This window comes from Melopsittacus undulatus, chromosome 8, assembly GCF_012275295.1.
Source record: "Melopsittacus undulatus isolate bMelUnd1 chromosome 8, bMelUnd1.mat.Z, whole genome shotgun sequence".
Classification (NCBI taxonomy): domain Eukaryota; kingdom Metazoa; phylum Chordata; class Aves; order Psittaciformes; family Psittaculidae; genus Melopsittacus; species Melopsittacus undulatus.
The window spans coordinates 11,678,957-11,695,287 of record NC_047534.1 but is presented as its reverse complement, the minus strand read 5'-3'; the positions used below and the strand labels follow the sequence as shown (position 1 = coordinate 11,695,287).

The following is a 16,331-nucleotide window of genomic DNA, read 5'->3' as shown; positions in this document are numbered from 1 at the left end:
GTCTTATTTACATCTTGGTACAACAAAAGAACAGATTTTTTTCATCTGATGATTAAATTTTGCCTTTCTTCTGCAAATACTCATTTTCCCTCCCAGCAAAGGCAGGGTATCTTATTGCTAATATTGTTAAACACATCCATATTTCTCTCTTGGACACTGCATACATTTCACAACAATACTCACCTTTGAGTTCATGGACATTTGATAGAAATAGTAGTAGACTGGGAAAATGATGAACAAGAAGAGAAAAGTTTACCTGAAACCCATTAAATACTTTCAGAGAACATCTTTCTAGCATGAAAGGAAAACATGTATATTTGGGAAACATACAGAAGCATGTGCCTTTCAGTGTGTCACAAAGATGGAGGGAAGAAAGAAAAGGAAGGATGGAAGGAAGGCAGGGAGGAATGGAAGAACGGATTTCAAGGAAAGATGGAAAGAAAAAGGGCAGAAAGAACAAAAAAAAGGTGAGAAAGGGAAGTGAGGTCAAAGAAAGCAAAAGAAGGAAGAAATTAAAAGGAAGGGAAAGGATGGAGGGAAGGAAAAACTTTGGGATGTAGTCACTTGTGCTGTTTCTGCATGTCTGAGAACCTGGAGACCTGTGATTAACTGAATACTAATTTTATTCTTTCCTCAGAAAATACGAACTACACAAGTTTTGACAGATCCCTTTAGTTCACTACTGAAAACAGTAGTCATGTATTTGCTATTAAAAGGTATCAGAAAGGAATTTTTTAAAAAACACAAAAGCACTTTCTAAAGTGACAAATTGTAAGGCAGAAGAAGAGGTTTTAGAGGAGAGGTTTTTATCAATCGCTTTCAGTAAAGCTGAAAACATTTGGTAGGATTTGGCTTTATTTGCCCCATTATCTGTATGGCCAGAATTTCATTCGATTTAAACAGCTTTTTGCAGAACATAGAAGAACATGTCTCCCTTGGCCTCTGAAGAAGCCAGCCTCATAAACACAAAGGTTGCTGCTGCAGCCTAGGAACCAGCTGGCAGTTTGGGTTTCTAAGAAGGTCTCAGGGCTGCATCCAGCTGAAGAGCTTGCCTTTGCTCAAGAGGCAAGATGGAGAGCCATGGACCTTGGAAGATGGATAAACTTTTGGATATATGTGTCTGCACCAAATCAGATCTGAAAACAGAATGTCTTCCTCAGTACACACCCAACATAACTACCATAAAAAGTGTTATTTGAAACCAAATTGGAGCACACAACTCCCTTCTGCCAGCCCAGGGGCACACAGTCCTCCATACAAGGTCTGTGGCTACAGGTATGCCTTAGTAAGAGTGGGGAACTTTCCTGGTTCCTAGTTTTGGGGCTGAGCAGAAAAAAATGAGCACTTAGAGCTATATAAATTACATGGAAATATCCGCTGAATACTGTTTTCTCCTGACAATGTCTTTGTCTACCTATAATTGCCAACAATGTGAAACAAAGTTATGCCATCTTGTTCGGCAGTTGCATGGACCTGTCAAGAAATGCTGGCAGCAGATAACCCGGGCACTCCCTGTAACTACGCCCTTTCAAACAACATAGGTATGTCTTTGACACTGGCACAGACAGGCAGAGAAGTGGTGTTTGCAATACTCCTCTGGAGTCTCCACTTTGCTGGCAGCATGGCTGGCTCAGACAGGGCTCCCTGGCTAGAAGGGAAGTACCTGATCTGCACAACAGGGTATGAATGTGGGAGAAGGTGACAAGTCTGAGCAATATGTTACTAAAGGTCATCTGCTTCTTCTTCTGCGCTCTGATTGCACCAAATTTCACAGGTAAATGACTAAAATATCTTCTGTTGACTTAAGTTGGAAGATGAAAGGGCTGTGAGAAACAGTCTTTTGTCCTTTTGTTAAACATACTGCTAAAAAACTGAAGTCAAATAGTATGAGGTCAGGTATTGAATTTTAATTCTTTATCTAAAGTTAATACTAGAATAAGCAAATGAAAAAGCCAATATGCAAATTCTGCATTCTGCTAGTCAATTCTGAAATCTAAAGGGGAGTTTCAGTTTGAAGGATATTTGTAATATTGTAGCTGTGTTTGCTTTTTTGCTGTTCTGTGAGAAACTGAACTTTCAAGTCCTCTTAATGCTGATCAGTTTGAACACAGGGGATGCCCCACCTGTGGAGTAGGTGTAGAGTCAGAGAGGAAGGGTATAAGGTGCTAATAGCTCAAAAATGTTCACTGAAGGTCTCTTTACCCTGTAAGGAGGCTGTGCAATTTTTGTTCTGCTTCTCCAAGTAAATGCTAAACTCCAAACCCACCTCCTAAAAGGAGTTTTGCTTTGGATCTCCTGACTATACTTCAGTGTTTTTATGATGGTCAGTCCTCAAGAAAACAAACATGGCTGGCCAGTGTGCTTGGATTTTGCTCATTCCCATCTTTCTAAATGTGTCATCTTAGCTTTTGAATTAAGGTTGTGTCTTGCTCCATTTTGTTCTCTAACTAAGAAAAAAAAGAGTAGTTTTAAAGCTTTCTTGGCAAACAAAATACAACAAAACATCATTATTCATAGTTCCTTGTTGCTGGGATGAAACCACTGACTCAGCATCAATTTGCTTATGTTCTCAGTTTCTTCTGTGGAATGCAGATGATTATGACAAATGCTTTTTAGAAGCAAAGCAGGGCTGCTATTCTTTAAAGAAGTTTTGTTTTTATTATGTTTTTCTTTAAGGCCTGGCTCGCTGTGTGATGTTTCTGCACAGGAGCCATGTTGCCTCTGTACATAGTGACTGCCAGCCTGGCTCAGCTGCTTACTCATCCACTTTTGTCTTCTACACTGTGACAGACAGTAGGAGAAAAAGATGGAATAACTTACATTGTGTCCCCCATTCTTTTGGCCTTGACCTGAAACATGAAAGTTTCTAGTCTGCTTGTTGAGCAAAGAACATTTTGACTGAATGTTTATGTTGAAACCTGCCACTGTGGTTGCGCAGAGGTTGCAACAAGTCAGGAGATGGCATGTTCATGTCCAAGCCTGGGAGTCCAGGCTTTGTATCCCATGTGATGGGAAGAAAAACAGGCAAAGGGGTATTTACTTACTTTTTGCAGTCAGTTTGTGCAATTGGGATGTGAGGGAGGGGATGCTCCCAGAGTTGTCAGGTTAGAGGTACATCCAAACATATTGTTTAGGATGATTTATTGTTGTTGTCTAAAATGCTTTCATTTTCACCACTTAGCTTGCATAGAAATTTCTTTAGCTTCATGGGGTGTTACACACATTTTTTTCTCATCACCAATATTTAGAGTACAGAATTCCCTTTTCAGATTCCTCTTCACTGAAGTTTCCTCATATGCAGAGGCAGACCACTCTTGATGATACAAGAAGCTGGTGACGTTGTTGTCCTTCAGGTTTGGAAAAGGAGATTAAATGACTGGAAGTTAAAAGTTAATGCTTATTAGCACTGCAGTAAGGAAGGATTTCTCAGTCCTGTATATAAAATTTTAAGGGGCATGCCAGAAAAACCACAGAAGTTGTAAAGCACTTCTGAACACTATGCAGTGCTGATTCTGGAGTTACTTCTTGTGTTTGTTGAGCCCCTGAAAGGAGAGTAATTTTCTTAATATTTTGCAGTGTTTACTGACATTGAACCATAAGTACTGGTGATAATAGTGAACAGCAAACTAACAGCAAGAAACAATGAAGTAGTAGAGATTAAATATTACTGCATTCTATATTCACAGAAAAAGAAGAGTATAAGAATCTATCCCAGACCAATAGAATTTTATCAGGGTTTATTTAAGGCATTTTAACTGAAAAGGAAACCAGACAAATGTATTGGACTTGATAATGAATTTTTTTTAATTGTAGGTTCTGTAAGTTTAACACAAAGGGGAAAAATATTAAACAAGAAGTCATCACCAGTCTAAATGGGAATCCATCCTTAGTGTAACAAAGAAAATGTAATATACTCCTGATAGATTTGGAAGCAGAAATGCTATTTACAGAGAAAATCTGGACATGTCTTTTCTTTGGCATGACTGGAGATGTTAGAGGAAGAGTCAGTACCCTGAATTGAAAGATGAGCTTGGCTTTTCCTGTGAGGCTATTTACATATTGCTTGTGAATCCAAAACCAAATGAAATTCGCACACAGCCCTGGGCTAACAGCCTTCTGGGTCCTGCCTGCTCTCATTGTCCATTTGTCTCCTGCACTTTGTATATTATTTCTTTTCCCTTCAGAATGTATAGACCACAGATAATGGAGTATTTCAGTACTAGGAAGCATCCTTCACTGTTTATACTCTATGTTTCCCCTGTTTATATAACCTCGAATTTTTTTTCTCCTGATGTTAAACACATATTTACTTACAATTGCCTTGTGGGCTTTTGCAACAGATGGATTGGAGAAAAGATGAATGTAATTTGTTTGGCTGCAACACAGGGTATGCTATGTCTAGATCAACAGCATTTTGGGAAAGCATAAACCTCTCTTCCAAACTACAGCTTTCAGTATGGCTCTGGGTCCCAGGCAGAGAGCAGGGAAGTGCATCATTGCTTTTATTGCTCAGGAACTCCATTTAATTTGTGTACTGGATGAAAAGATCTCAAGTTTTAGCTTTACATCTTTATGATTTACTCCTGAGGGCTGCCCACTGTATTTGTAGTAGGGCATGATTATGCAGTTAGAAACATTCTTATATAAACAATCAAGTAAGATATACTAAAGCTGAATCACACGTTTCACTTTAGTGTATTTGTCATTTAATTTGTCATTTAATTATTTAACCTTATGAGCACAGAATCTTATACTTTTTACACACGATAGCTGCACATACATGCAGGTATATGTATACTTGTGCCCATACAGATACCTGCTTCTGTATTCTTTAATTATGAAGGGTAAATACTACCTTTCTCTAGAGATATATTTCCTTTCATCTGAAAGCAGATGTTCAAATTAATGTACCATTCATGTGAACTATACTGTAACTCACCACCACCATCTCACCTGCAGTGCCGGAGACTTTGCATTCTCATACTAAAGTGCAAACACTCCAATAGCTGTTGTGTGATCTGGCTTTGCTACAGTAGATATGTAGTCCTGTAAAAATCAAGAAATATGCTCTGTAGATAGCATAGATGAGTATCTGGTTTTATCTTATTTTTCATGGAGAAGCGTTCTTATAAGTAGCAGAATTTGTGCTTATCCCGAATCTATTAATACCAAACAGAAACTTAAATCAGTGAACTTTTTTCATAGAGACACATACACTGTAATTAGGCCCAGAGTTTTTCCTAATGAAAGGAAGAAAGAAACCTTAGTGCCTGTGTAAAATCTTCAGCTGAAGTGAGGTGGAAGGTCTCATTGTGCCAGTAGAAGACTCACTGGTTTTGCCAGCAAACCAGGGTTCAGTACTTCTGAATAAAAGAAAAATACATACCCAAAAAGTCCTAAATCAAGGGCTTAAAATATTCTGAAACATTCCAGCACAGCTCAGCCCTGTTCAGACATGGAACATCATTATGTGTGCTGAGTCATGGAAAAACCAGTGTCTGATCACATAACTGAAGTCCATTACGTAAGTCACACATTTGGGTATGCCAACTCCCAAAGCATACAAGAAAAAGTGATAGCAAATAATCTAAATGTTGGGAAGCATAGAGAATACTAGAGACAAAATGGGTAGTTAAGCTGCAGAGTGAACATGAATAAAGACAACAAGTGCCCTGAAACTAGTAAGGACCCCAACAAGCCAGAAGTGCTGGTATGGCAGCAAGTGACTCTTCCACTATCTAAACTGCAAGGAAGAAAGCTCCTCATCCTAGAGATAGCTGATGTTTAGCTTAAAGAATAGCTAAGCATTGTGTCAACAGATCCATATAACACGCCAAAGAATCATAAAGAGTTGGCATCAAGGTCCTCAACATCATTACTGATTTTATAAAGATATAAACACAAGGAATATTCTAAAAGCAGAAAGAACACCAGTGTTTTTATACTCTAAAATAATATCCACCATGAAAATGTTGTTCATTGACTTGTCAACCTGGTTTTGATCCTGAGTAGAACAACTGACATTAACTGGTTAACTTTGTAAGCACAGTTTAAAAGAAGACACCCTCTTTTAATGGCAGTTAAAAACTAATGAAAGATAGGCCTTGTTAAGTGAAATAGATGTCATAAACAAATAATTAGGAAATAATCCTTGGTAACAGATATTATCATGGAACGATTACCTTGTTTCTGGGAAAGTGTCAAAATGACCACTGCTGCACAGTGTTGGTTGAAACTGCTCCATCCATTCCTCTCTTCCAATGGTTCCCTGGGAGCCATTCCCTGCTGAGCAGAGAGAATATACTTTACTTGTGACTGGAAAGTAGCAGAACAGAGATAAGTCTGTTCCCACAGTGTAGTGCAGGGCATGCTCATTGGGATTCCTGCCTTCTGTGAGCTGGTCCAAACACCACTAAGGATATTACATCAAGATGCCATAGAATAAAATTACCTACACTGTAGGTACCATCCCATATGCTTTGACGATCTCAGAATAATGTAATGATTTCATTTATAGTCTATTAAATAAATCAAAGAGGTACTTTGATTACAGCCTACAAGCACAGAGATTATTACAATCCTGCAACATGAAAAAAGCTGTACAAAAGCTAAGATCTTCTACAGTGTCCAGTCCAGTCAAGTCTGGAAAGAAATAGCACATTTCCAACCATGACATTGGAACAGTCTATCGAGTGCAATAGAATATCTGTCACTTGAGTTCATTAAATCATATTGGATGGCTTTATAAAAGCTTGACTTGTTTTACTGATACAGTGAAAAGCTGAAATAATGAAAAGGTGTGCTTTGCCTTTCTATTAGCCTAATTGCTCTCTCATTTGCACTTTGGTTATCATTTCTTCTCTGAATTTTTTTTCAAATGGTGAAGTCACAGTAGTGAAATAAAGAGTGTGTATTTCTAATACAAAACATGGTTTTGCAGTATTGTAAACTTTTTTCTAGTACATTCATACACGTGTATATATATTTTTTTCTTTTTCTGGGAATTTTAGGTGAAGATGCTTTGCTGCCAGCACCTCAGAATATCTCTATTCTTTCTACCAACATGAAACACTTCTTATCTTGGAGTCCTGTGATCATCCAGGGAGAAACTGTGAGATACTCCGTTGAGTTTCAGGGGTAATTTCTGTTGTTCTTCTTTGTTCTTTGAACACTGTTTACTTAGACATAAAATTTGTCTTTTTTGGATGTTTTTAGCACTATTCAGTTCTTAGACATAGGAGAAGTTTTATACTCTAGATGTTAGGCCATTACAAGTGGGGAAAAAAAGTCCTTTTGCTCAAGTTCTGAGACTGTTTACAGGTTAATAGGTACCAGAGTAATCCAAGCTGTGCATTAAGGACAAATGTGAAAATATCTGAGCATTAAGCCCAAATATGAAAACTGCCTCTGTCCAGAGAATTCAAAAGTTAGGAGGATTAGCAACAGTTTATTTAGAAAAGGAAAGAGATTTATTCAATGTTCATCTTTTAAACATCTAACATGCATTATAGGAGGTTTCTGATCCATCTTGAGCTATGACTTGTATTACAGTATAGCTTTTGAATTCTGGTTTACCAGGGATGATCAAGTGAAGTGAGTAGGCAGGATCTGAGGCATCAACACTGTGTTGGCTATCCCCACCTCCTACATTATCATGCTCTATTTGACTCATGAATGAGGTGGCTCTGGGAGATTTTGTCTAGATAAGATCTAAACCACACCCATACTGGTTTCATACACTCCTGGTATTCCAGTTCCAATGCAACCCAGTACTGGTTTTACCTGGAAAGAACTATCAAGAAGCCTTAGACTGTGTTACAGATATATGTCCTACCAGACTGTTGCCCGATTGCTTTCTTTTCCTCTCCTCAGGGAGTATGAACGAGACTATGCCGATGAGAGCTGGATTCCCATCTGTGAATGTTCACTCACCACAGCCACAGTGTGCAACATCACAGAGGATATCTCAGCCACTGTGGCCTATAACCTGCGTGTAAGGGCAGACACTGGCACTAGAAGATCAGAGTGGGGCACCCTGAAAGGTTTCTTCAATCGCATCACAAGTGAGTCCTGCTGTTTGGCTTAGCTACGTTGTGTTAATTTCTCAGTCTGGTGTTGAGGGATTGCTCATGCATATGTTTATGTACTGTGCATGTCACACAAAGCCAATGAATGCACAAAGCACACCCTGCTTCTCAGTTTCTCTCATTTTGGGTTGGGACATTTCATTCGTATTCACACTGTGTTCATGGACATAAGTTCCTCCTGAAGCAGGGCCGAATTTACAGGGCTTGAATCTCCAAGGCTTCTAAGATAGGTAAGAAAACATTTCTTTTGGCAAGTTGGTTACTCTTGCCTCTGATTTCAAAAGTTTCTGATCAACCAGGGTTGCTGTCAGTGCTCCATCTAATCCATGTCTTCTAGTCACTTCTGAGAGTCCAGAACCTGATCCTGTCGAAGCACTTACTCTAGAAAACAGCCATGTCAGCCTGCATCTGCTTCATGCTGTCCTAAAAATCCCAGTTCCTTCCAGACATGGCTCCCTCCTCCCATGTTGTCAGATATATGAAGTGACCTCAGAAGAGGAAATTAAAAAGGAAACTATAACATTGCTGCAGTCCTAGCAATGCAGGGTATTTTGTCCATATCCTTCCAACCCCTGCAAAGTTTGAGGTCTAGCTCAACCTAAGAATCATGTTGCAACCTAAAATTAGCATGCTGTTTCCAGTGTTTCTCTGGAATCATTGCCTGTGTTCTCTGCTGTGTAGTCAACTGATTGCAGCGATAAAAACTGGTGGAAAACCCCTGCCAAGGTCACTATTGGAGTGCAAGTCTCAGTCTGAGATGGGCAGCAGTCATCAGTTTCAGCCCGGAAAGAAATTGCCTGTCCAAGACCAGAGCTGACCCAATCTTAAACCTTCGTCAGTCATTGGAGATTATATACTACTTCATAAGTCAGCAGTCCTCGCTCATACAGAGCACTTAATCAAAGCAGCACCATGAGAAGTGCCACCTAAGCTGGTAAGCGTGTCTCTTGGTGTAGAAATGTTTTCTAGATAGTGCTTTAGATGAAAACTCATTCCCTTTTCCAAGAGCTCTAGTGACATAAAGTTGAGCCACAGGACACACTGTCAGGCATTTATATGGAAAGGTATTCATTAGCTTGATCCTCATCATGAAGAAAAGCAGCAACTTCCTTATGGTATGGTAAAGTATTTGACAGCTTAGTCTTGTATCTAAGAGACTTCAATACAACCTTCTCTCTAAGCTGTGAAAATTCAGAGGATACAGCTTGCAATGAGCTGTAGTATGAATGTGCATATATGGACAAGTATTTAAAGGAGAAAGAAAAGTCACTATAAGTTCTTGTCCTTATGCATTTTTACTGCTCACTTTCCTTTGCCTCTGTTATTGCATCTCTTAGGAAATGTGTAACTGCATCTGAGAGAAGCTAAGCAATTCAAAGCACAGACCACTGGTTCTGTACGTAGCTCATAGACAGTCAGGGCATCAGCACAGTACTTGTAGTCTGAATAGCTCCAGTGTAAAAGCCTTAGATGTAGATATGTATAAATTATGATGACACATGGAAGACACTTTTAAAAGACCTTCCTAAAACTAACGATTTAGTTATGTCTCTCTTCATTTATCAAAATTCCAATAGTTAGTTGGTATCCAGTGTACCGACATAGAGATAAAACTAAACACTTCTGTTTGGTTAGTAGTAGCACCTTGCAATATTCATTTCTTAAAACATCCCAATATTTGTTTTTAACCTCCAAATGATGTTAAGACTTTGTTTGTTTGTTTGTTTTTGAGACATATTGTTAAGCAGATTCTCACCTTTCAATTTAAAAGTATAAAGTAGTTTTCCAGGTGTCCCATTTGTGGCACACTCATTATGAGCCTATTTGTATTTTATCTTTTCATACTGCTCAGTCTTAATGGCAATTTACTGAATGTAAGAGCAAATTCTATTAAGAACATCTCTTCTATATGTGACTATACATTGCTCTCCTTCATTTCTTAAAAGCAAGTTAATTAAAACCAGTTTCAGCCACAATGGAGTGGTAAAGAATGGCTTATATAAGTAGTATAGACTTAATTCCCAGTTCACAAATGTTCAGTGTGTAGTTTCATTCATGTTTGATAGATTCTGATTGTTTCACTAATACTCCTCACAGCAGAATCCCAATCAGAACCAATCTTTGAATATCGAAGTAAGCATGAAGCAAATCATCTGCAGATTTGCTTGCATACATTTACAGAACCTTAGTCACAGCAGGTCATCAGCCCAAGTCTATCTAAAACCATGTAGACACTAGAAGAAAATCAGCATTCATGTGAACTGCCAGAGTTACAGAGCTCCACTGCCAGAGGATCATATTACTTTTTCCTTCACATTTGAATAACTGCCAAAATTCCCATGAAAAAGCAATGGTTTCACAGCTCCTGCCCTGTATGTTAGTGCTAAGCTAATGCCCAGGAGCGGAACTGGCCTGATCTGGTGTCTTAACTTCTGGTTATCCAGCTGGTTCTGCTGCTGTTGTTCACACGGGACTCTTAGGCCAGATGCTTCCTCTACTGGAGAAAATTCAGAAGCTTTCAAGTTCTGTGCAACTCAGCTGTTGCCAAACTCCCATTTGCAATGCCAGCCATGGTCATCCTGTTCAAACTCTGCTAGTGTTTCTAGTCATAGTGGAGGCAGAGCAGAGAGAAGCTTTTGCCCCACTGAAGCAACTGCCTATTATTCCAGAGTAATGTTACTGTGCTCATGATGGCAGCTTCTTTCCCTCCCCTAGCTGGGAACAGGACTATTTTTAAGGATTGCCTCTGATGTGATAATGGTGCTCTCTCTGTGTTGGCAGCTTCCCTGACCCCACCTCTGATGAAGGTCATAGCAGATGGCTATCATTTATTAGTGGAGCTGGAAGACATGGGGCCGGCCTTTCAGTTCTGTGTTCTCTATTGGAAGAAGGGCCAAGAGAGTAGGGTGAGTTTTACCCTCGGGTTTTGGGCAGGGAGCCTACATACTTAAAGTGAAAGCATATGTACATTGCCAGGACCTCTTTGCCAATCCGAACTCCTGCTGTGAGGCTGGGGGACATGTCTGGAGTCAATGTGTGACATATTCCTCTGCACATACCAGTGTGCTGGTGTTACCTCTGTGGAGAAGCTTGTGTGTTCTTTCCAGATTTCCTTCTCTGGAAAGAGGAATCTCCTCAGGGACCTCAATCATTGAAAGGAACCAGAAGCCAGGAACTGAAGGTGTTTATGCTGACTTTCTTCTCTAAACATCATTTGGATGACTCAGACCAAGATTAATGTGTCACACTGAGGTGCCAACATTTTTCTCAGGATTTTTTTGTAAAACAGCTTGGCTGTGACAGTGAGCTGCCAGTTGCTTAGCTGAGGGCATTGCTTATACCTGGGTAATACTGAAGCACTGACAATTTATGTTCCATTCAGGCCCTTCTGTTTTCACTAGATATCAACAATTTTTTTTTCTCCTGGGAACTTGTGCTTCCACAGCACCTAAGGACATAAAAGCATGAAATTTCAGCAGCTGCATGAAGTCAGACCATGAGACCATCAAACCCAGTGTTTTCTCTCTGCCAGTGGCCAATAGAGATGACCAGGGAAATTAATAAGGAGAAAGCCTGTGTGTAATTACACTCAGGTTATTTTCTGAGATTTCACAGACACAGCTCCAGGAAATTCCTGAACCAGAAATGGTATCATTAATAGTCCTTGATGAATTTTTGGTCCATTAATTTATCTGTTGTGGTTTTCAAGTTAAGTAAACTTTTAGCACATACAATTTCCTGTACTCAGGAATTCTGCAGCCTAACTGTTGTGCTGTCTCAATCTTGGTTTAGGGGAGAGAGAGAGAGAGAGAACGGTTATTCCCTATTCACTTTCCCTGCCACTCTGAATAGTTTCATATTGTGTATCTTCTTCCAGGCCAAGGACTCCCAGGCTACTTAGTTGTTCCCTGTGGAAGCCTTTCCAGCTATTTTTGTCTTTACCAAGGTGGGCAGGGAGTAAACCTGCACAGCTGAAGGTGCAGGAGCACTATACAAGTCTCCATACTCCTTTTCTTCCCCAGCAGTTGTTAACAAGGATGACTACCACAGAGCTGACTATTCCAGAAAACCTGAACCCCAAGTTCCTGTTTCTGGTGAGGGATGCTCAATGTAAGGAACACTCACTGACTGTAAAAATGAAGGGGAAAAATTCTCATGGGCACAATTTAACCAGGTTGGACAAAGCCTTGGGTGACCTGGTCTGTGAAGCATCCCTGCCCATAGCAAGGGGGTTAAAACTGGATGATCTTAAGGTCCTTTCCAGCCTTAACTATTCTATGTTTCTATGACAGGCACCACTCCAGCATAGTTCAGACTGCAACTGAAGGTTCTGGGCTGAGTTTAATGGGGCTTCTGGGCCATGGAGAGGAGGGTGAAGATGGGGGAGCCAGGCAGGGCTGGTCAGAGCCGTTGCAGCCTGGTTAGTGCACTCCAATGCCTTTTCATCCTGTGGGTGTTGCATTAACAGGCTTTTGAAGTAAATCTTGACTATCTTTTGGAAACTGAAGTAAATAAGATCAATCGTGTTCATGGGCTTAACAAAATGTTAACTCTTCTTCAATGTATGATATTAATCACCTGAACATTAATTCCAAACTTCAGAATAGTTTCCAACTACTGGACTGTCCCAAGCACCAAGTCTGCTGGTCAGTACGTGTCCAGTTCTCTGCTGGGACTCTTCTAATTATTTTTTTTATAATTGTCACATTTGACATGTCTGATTTGAGGTTTTTGCAAGAGTTTACATACCACACATAGTCACTAGCCTTATTTCATCCTTGAAATCTTTTCAAACTAGTGGGCCTCAAGATCACGTTTCTGTGGAGAGGGATATTTTGATGGAGAGAAGGACTTGCCCTACCAGAAGAGCCCTAGTGGCTTGTTGGAAGTATCCATGTGTGCATGTGATGCTGGAGGCTGTTCAGGCCTTCTGAGAGTGCAGGCTTTGCATCTGAAACACAGCAAGAATTAGGAGCTACTACTTAATTGTTACCTGTCCTTTCTTGACTGGGGAGACTGGAAATACTGACTTCTTTTTGCTAGCAGTTAATGGAGTCCTATTTATTGCAGAAAAATAATGTACTGGTATTCATATACTGTTTAAGGGTTGCTGAAGTGTGTTGCAGTCGCACACACTAAATGCACTTGCTCCTCACAAGCCCAGTCCATCCCCTCTCAGTGCTCTAGAGTTACAGCAGAGCTCTCACACCCCTGTCACAGCATGGTTCTGGCATTCCTATCATATCACACTAACACAGGCATGATTTTCATACCTCAGCAAAAACTTGGATCAGTCAAGATCTTAGTCATCAAGCCCTTACACCAGGGGAGTAGGTCATAGTCTAGCATTGTGGCCCAATATCACCATTATACTTCTTAGGCTCACAGTTCTATTTTTCCATCCCCTTCCACCATGTGTGGGGTCTCATTCTGCACTCCACTGTTCTTCATGTTTGCTGTTTTGCTCCCTCTCTCACACCTCCTGCTGTTCCTCCCCCTTCTCCCAATAAAGTCTGGGATAGCATCACTTCAGGAATCCTGTCCACAATTAGGTTCTTGCCCTGTCTTCTGATGCTCTCTCCCCTGGACTTGTGGCAGATGCAGCAGAAGGTGGTGAAGAAGGTCAGCTCTGTGATTCACCTGGACACCATGGAGGCAGGACCTGATTACTGTGTAAAAGCTCAGACATACGTTGAGGCGATCAACAGAAGCAGCAGCTTCAGCCAGACACAGTGCATGAGGGCACAAGGTAACAGTCACCCTTCCTTCCTATTCCCCTGGTTTAGTCATGCCCAAGGACACCCCAGCAGCTCTTCCTCTCATTTTCATCCAATACCTCCTGCTTATTTGCAAATGTGCTACCCATTTGTTCCTTGGGGAAGGAAAAAAGAAAGACTCAGGAGGGCAGCCCCCTACACTGTCACAGGTATCCTTCCCTGGAGTGAGCCAACAAAGGATCTCACCAGGGTGGATGCAAAGATCAGCCACAGAGGGTGCAGGCTGACTGCATTGAGTGGTTTATCCTCACAAGGTTTGCCTCTTAGAAGTTTTGCTGCTTCTGTTATTTCTAGGTGGCACATCCATGAGGCTGCCCACTGCCCTCCTCATCTCTGCTGGCTTTGCCATGGCTGCTTTGACCCTGCTTTTCATTACCTGGAAAACAAGCAAAATCCTTCAGTATTCCTGCTGCCCTGTTGCAGTCCTGCCAGACACACTGGTAACTTTTATTACTGTGTTTTATTGGTTTTTAGGGTGTTGGATATTCACAGGAGCACGAGGCAGGCAGAAAAAGCAGACACACGCACAGGAAGCCTTGCTCATTCCAGTATGATGAGCTGAGCTGCACAGGTCAAGCAGCCCACATGAGTTGGCTGCACGGCTGTCACTGCCTTTGGCCTACAGCCCTGATTAGGGAAGATGCTCCTGGTGCTTGTGGGGAAGCAGCTGGGGAGGCATGGACTGTCCCTGCTGACCAGCTGCTCCCCGAACAAAACAGCTGTGTCATTGGCAGCACTGCTGCATGTCCCCTGCTATCAGCACTGAGCTTCTCATCAGCTTGGTAAGGAGAAACAAATCAAAAGCAGCTTCTTTTCTCACTCACTCAGGAGAAGTATGTTTGAGTCAGGAGCTGAAGTGTACTGTCCAGTTCAATTGAGAATGAAGGAAGCAGCTTTTGTGGCTGTGAGTTCCTGAGCAGTGGCTCTGTGGGCAGTTGTGGCAGGAAGGATGAGAGGAGCAATGTGTGGGGAAAAGTGGATGGATGTATAGCTCGGAAGCCTTGAGGGTGCTTGAGCGAACACATTTGTTTTGCAGAAAGTATCAGAACCTCCAACCCAGCTGATACTGTGTGGCAGTGAAGAAGATGAGCAATGTGATCTGATGGTGCATGTTATACCCTCAGAAGAAGTTCTCCGACTGTGGATTCAAGAAACACTTTAGATCTCATAAAATAAACAGCCTGTGGAAACAGATCTTGTAAGCAGAGCTGGCAGATGGTACCCCAGCCACTTTCCTCAGAGTGCCAATAAGTAGCATTTGTGTCTAAAACTTTTGTGTCTAAAAACTGCTGCAAATCAAGTGATACGAGTGTGTGGCCTGCTCTGTTCCTCTGTGTAGCATCTTCATCCATCTGCATAAAAAGCAAGTAAAGGTCACAGATGACAACCACTATCTTTTATAGTTCATCTTAATATCCATACCCATGACCAGATATGAACTCATGTTCACTTTACTTCTGCCAGTCACATAGATGGTTCCAGGGCAGAAACCACCCTTTGCCACCAGGATTTCACCAGAGCAACGAATGCAGAGACCAGTTCCTTTGTTCTAACCCATTTCAGCCTCAGCATTTTTACCTTGATATTTTAAAAAGGAATTAAGCAGCCAGTAAGAGCTTGGTTAAATCAGCCGGAAAGAGCAGGGAAAAAATGCTTTAGGACTGCAGGCCCTAACCTGAGGTTACACTCATTCAAAAGGATGCTGACAGTGACTTGACACAACATAACAACTTGCTGCTTGTGACAGATAATCATGTATGGTGCCAACAAAACTTAGAGACAGACCATGAGGGGCAGCTGGGTTTTACCAGTGCTTCGTGGGGATAGATGTAAGAAACAGACTTCAAAGACGGGTGGAAGGATCTTTGAGAACCATTTTGGGGAGCAGAACTTTACAAGACCAGCAGCACTTCTAATATTATATAGGTGCAAGATCACCTAGGCAGGGTGTCAAAACCATTAATTCACATGGGCAACAGATGTCTTTGCACCAGGAGGCATTGAGCACCAGATGTATGGATCAAGCATCACAGCATTACCATATGAGGGACCATTCCAGGTCTGATGACATCATTATCTTCCAGATATCTTGTCCTTTTAAGGGACAAAATTGGTCCTTAAAAGACAAATTCCTTTTAAATACAAATGAAATAATTTTGTTGCGTATACTGCAATTATGGCTGTCACTTTGAAGAAAAGTAACTTATTACCTGTGAAGTGAAGACTTGTGTTAGGAGGGCATGAAAAGACTTTAAGCTGAAAAGCTTTTTTTTAAAGCTAACAACGGATCTAATGCAATGCAAGACGTCCCTCACAATATGCCGATTTGTTTCATTCTTGCAATCTTGCATCAAGCCATCAGGTGGCAACAAAACACCGTGAAAGAAGTAGAAGCGACTCAGGACTGACCGTACCTCTCTGTGTAGGCAGTCCACCCCCTGGTTCCTGGCTAGCATCACACTTCGGT

At 41.1% G+C, this 16,331-nt stretch overlaps 1 protein-coding gene across 2 annotated transcripts; it reads left to right on the top strand.

Moving 5' to 3' along the window:
• The first annotated feature begins 1,571 nt into the window (after positions 1 to 1,571).
• Positions 1,572 to 15,254, top strand: IL20RB (interleukin 20 receptor subunit beta). 2 transcript variants are annotated; one of them, XM_031052318.2, is made up of 7 exons: positions 1,572 to 1,774; positions 7,011 to 7,137; positions 7,873 to 8,063; positions 10,869 to 10,993; positions 13,692 to 13,836; positions 14,159 to 14,304; positions 14,901 to 15,254. In XM_031052318.2, the coding sequence occupies exons 1-7, from the start codon at positions 1,687 to 1,689 to the stop codon at positions 15,024 to 15,026; spliced, it is 948 nt and encodes a 315-aa protein (XP_030908178.2). In that variant the 5' UTR covers positions 1,572 to 1,686; the 3' UTR covers positions 15,027 to 15,254. The 2 variants fall into 2 exon arrangements, with proteins under 2 accessions (XP_030908178.2, XP_005152570.3); XM_005152513.3 differs by having other exon boundaries at positions 13,686 to 13,836.
• Positions 15,255 to 16,331: the final 1,077 nt, after the last annotated feature.

Coding starts and splice junctions, on each gene's coding strand:
- IL20RB (XM_005152513.3), top strand. CDS start 1,687: ATGTGGGAGAAGGTGACAAGTCTGAGCAATATGTTACTAAAGGTCATC. Junction 8,064..10,868: donor TTTCTTCAATCGCATCACAA/GTGAGTCCTGCT, acceptor CTGTGTTGGCAG/CTTCCCTGACCCCACCTCTG. Junction 10,994..13,685: donor AGAAGGGCCAAGAGAGTAGG/GTGAGTTTTACC, acceptor GACTTGTGGCAG/ATGCAGCAGAAGGTGGTGAA.